General features: G+C 37.5%; 1 protein-coding gene across 1 annotated transcript in view; it reads left to right on the forward strand.

The window, feature by feature from the left end:
* Positions 1 to 2703, forward strand: part of LOC118408855 (atrial natriuretic peptide receptor 1-like) — a 27642-nt gene that overhangs the window by 15323 nt on the left and 9616 nt on the right. Inside the window, exons 7-8 of the mRNA XM_035809718.1 lie at positions 2246 to 2330; positions 2631 to 2646. Coding sequence (XP_035665611.1) covers positions 2246 to 2330; positions 2631 to 2646 — 101 coding nt within the window. The remainder of the gene's footprint in view (positions 1 to 2245; positions 2331 to 2630; positions 2647 to 2703) is intronic.

Consider the following 2703-nt stretch of genomic DNA (forward strand, 5'->3'; position numbering starts at 1 on the left):
AGACAGACGAAAAATAAATCGTCGAACAAGGTTCAAATCGTATCTTCCGGGTCTGGCAGGAAGTTGTTAAACTAAAATAATAATAGGCTCGATGGCTGATTGCATACAAAGTAAAACAGTTAAACAGTTTTACAGCTTGAAGAAAACAAACGCTCCTACAGTACCTGCACCTGCTTGATAATTATTAAATCGTATGCCCTACTTGAATAAAAAAAAGTTCACTGCAATAATGAATGTACCCACATCACAAGGAGCTTATACTTTTTTAAACTTACACCTAGTTATCGTACTGAAAATTGTTAATGACATTACATGAAGTCATTCAACAATTTTCAGTCATGATGAAAATTTTCTGAATGGAAGGTGTGATTATTGTCATTTTCTGAAAAATAGAAACAAGCTCTGTTTTTACCTGGAATCAATTCATAATACCAGTCCACTTTGGGGGATAATGTACTGTTAAGAGGATGTTCCATTTTTGCGCAGGGGTGATTTGGAACAGTCCAATGTTGCGTGGGAAGGGGTATGGCTGAAATATGCTGTATTTGCTCTTAAGCAAATGTCGGCCTTTCTAGTATTCGTAATGTTTCTTCTTTCTCCTGTCAAATCTTCAAATTGATTCATCTCCGTCGTTCCTGAACCGAATGGCCTGAAATTTGGCACAAGGGTAGAATGGGCCAATACCTTGATGTTTTTTTTTCATTTTTTCCATATCTGCCTTTAAAATGATTTTATTCATGTTTTTTGCAATTTTTATATATATTTTGCCCCCCTGTACCCTGGTATTACAGCCGAATGACCTGAAATTTGGTACAGAGGTGCCTTGATCATATGCCCACAAAGATCCAATAACAGTTTTGGCACACGGTACAACAAAATGCTTAATTTTGACATTTTTGCCATTTTCCCCCCCAAAAAATGACATTTTTGGCTCCTATACCCTCATTTTACAACCAAATGATCTGAAATTTGTAATAGAAGTGCAATTTACATATGCGCACATGGGTTCAATAACTTTTTTGGCATACAGTACAACAAAATGCTTAATTTTGGGATTTTTTGGCCATTGTTTGACCAAAACCGTACGCTTTTGGCTGCTGTTCCCTGGTCTTATAACCAAATGACCTAAATTTTGGTCAATAGGTGCACTAGATATTCATTCAAATGACCCATGTATAATTTCTGGCATAAACCACTTCAAAATGATATATTTGGAGATTTTTTGGTAATTTTCCACTGGCCAGAGGGTCAACGACCTCAAGGTCGTTGACCCCTCCCACCTGAAGACAACATGTGCACACAGTGTCTATATATACTAGTAACTTGATTTAAGAGGGAACCAATCACGTAGCCTGAGTCAACATCCCGAAGGGTATTGGCAGCCAATCAATTAGCCTGGTGCTAACTGGAAGAGTCCATTCTGGCACGGAGGGGGAACATTTTTTTTAAAATTCATCTTTGGACTGTTGATTACATAAAGTCTCTCAGTGGGAGTATTTTTGAACTAGTCTATTTTGCAATTTTACATTGGGTGTACGAGAAGAGTTCATTCTTGCACGGAGGGGGCATTTAAAAAAAAATCATTTATGGACTTTGGTGATTTGATATGTCAAAGTGTTTCAGTGTGGTTATTTTTTGACTGGTGTATTTTGTAATTTTACGTAGGTTGTGCTGGAAGAGTCCATTCTTACATGGAGGGGGAGTTTTAAAATCCATTATTGGGACTTTGGTGATTACTCCAAGTCCAATTTTAGCGGATGTATTTTTGGATAGGGGCATCGCAAGAAGAGTCCATTCTTGCATGGGGATGTTTTCAAATTTTGTTTTAAAGGGGTGATGATTCAATATTCCATTTTTAGCGGAAGTGTTTTTGGACTTGTCTATTTTACCTTTTCATGCCTTTTTTGCCTAGTTCAACTTTGGACTGGGTTGTTTATTAAATCAAAAGGCCATGTTTTCAGTGGGAGTATTTCTAGACTGGTCTATTGTGCAAATTCACATGGGGTGCACTGGAAGAATCCATTCTTGCACTCAGTCTGGGAATTTTGTTAGATTCATTTTTGGGTGTCATTAAGTGTCATTAGTAGAATTGACGTTTAAACAAAAGTGTTCCATTTTTGCACATGGGTGATTTTGGAATAGTCTATTGTTGCATGGGGAGGGAGATGGCTGAAATATGCTGTATTTGCTCTCAAGCAAATGTCGGCTTTTCTAGTTCATGTTCTTATTCGTGATGTCATTTCAGACCGACTCGGCACGCTTGCTGTAGTGGGGATCTCTCTGTCTTGCCTCGTGGTGTTGGTGGCTATTCTGTCACACTTTTCCTACAGGTACTTTCAAAACTCTCGAGCTGATCATTGAATTAAAATTAGCCTAGAGTTCTACGATCTCATACCTTCGTTAATTAATATGAACCTTCATGACCAATGCAAGTATTATATTGCTGTCATATGTTGTGACACATATATTTTTGGAATAATATCCATCGATTTATTTGGAATTGATATCCATTGATATTCCTGTTTTTCTTATATGCAACATGTTGCTTGGTGATATCTCGACGCCGTTTGGTACTTTAGACTTTACCATGTCCAGCAGAGGTTCCTGACTAAATGTAATGTTTAATGTAGTTACGGTCTCCTTCAGGTATTAATATCACCATAACAACTTGGCCCTTACAACTGTAATCAAGTTGTTACTGAG

Source organism: Branchiostoma floridae, chromosome 2 (assembly GCF_000003815.2).
Source record: "Branchiostoma floridae strain S238N-H82 chromosome 2, Bfl_VNyyK, whole genome shotgun sequence".
NCBI classification, from domain to species: domain Eukaryota; kingdom Metazoa; phylum Chordata; class Leptocardii; order Amphioxiformes; family Branchiostomatidae; genus Branchiostoma; species Branchiostoma floridae.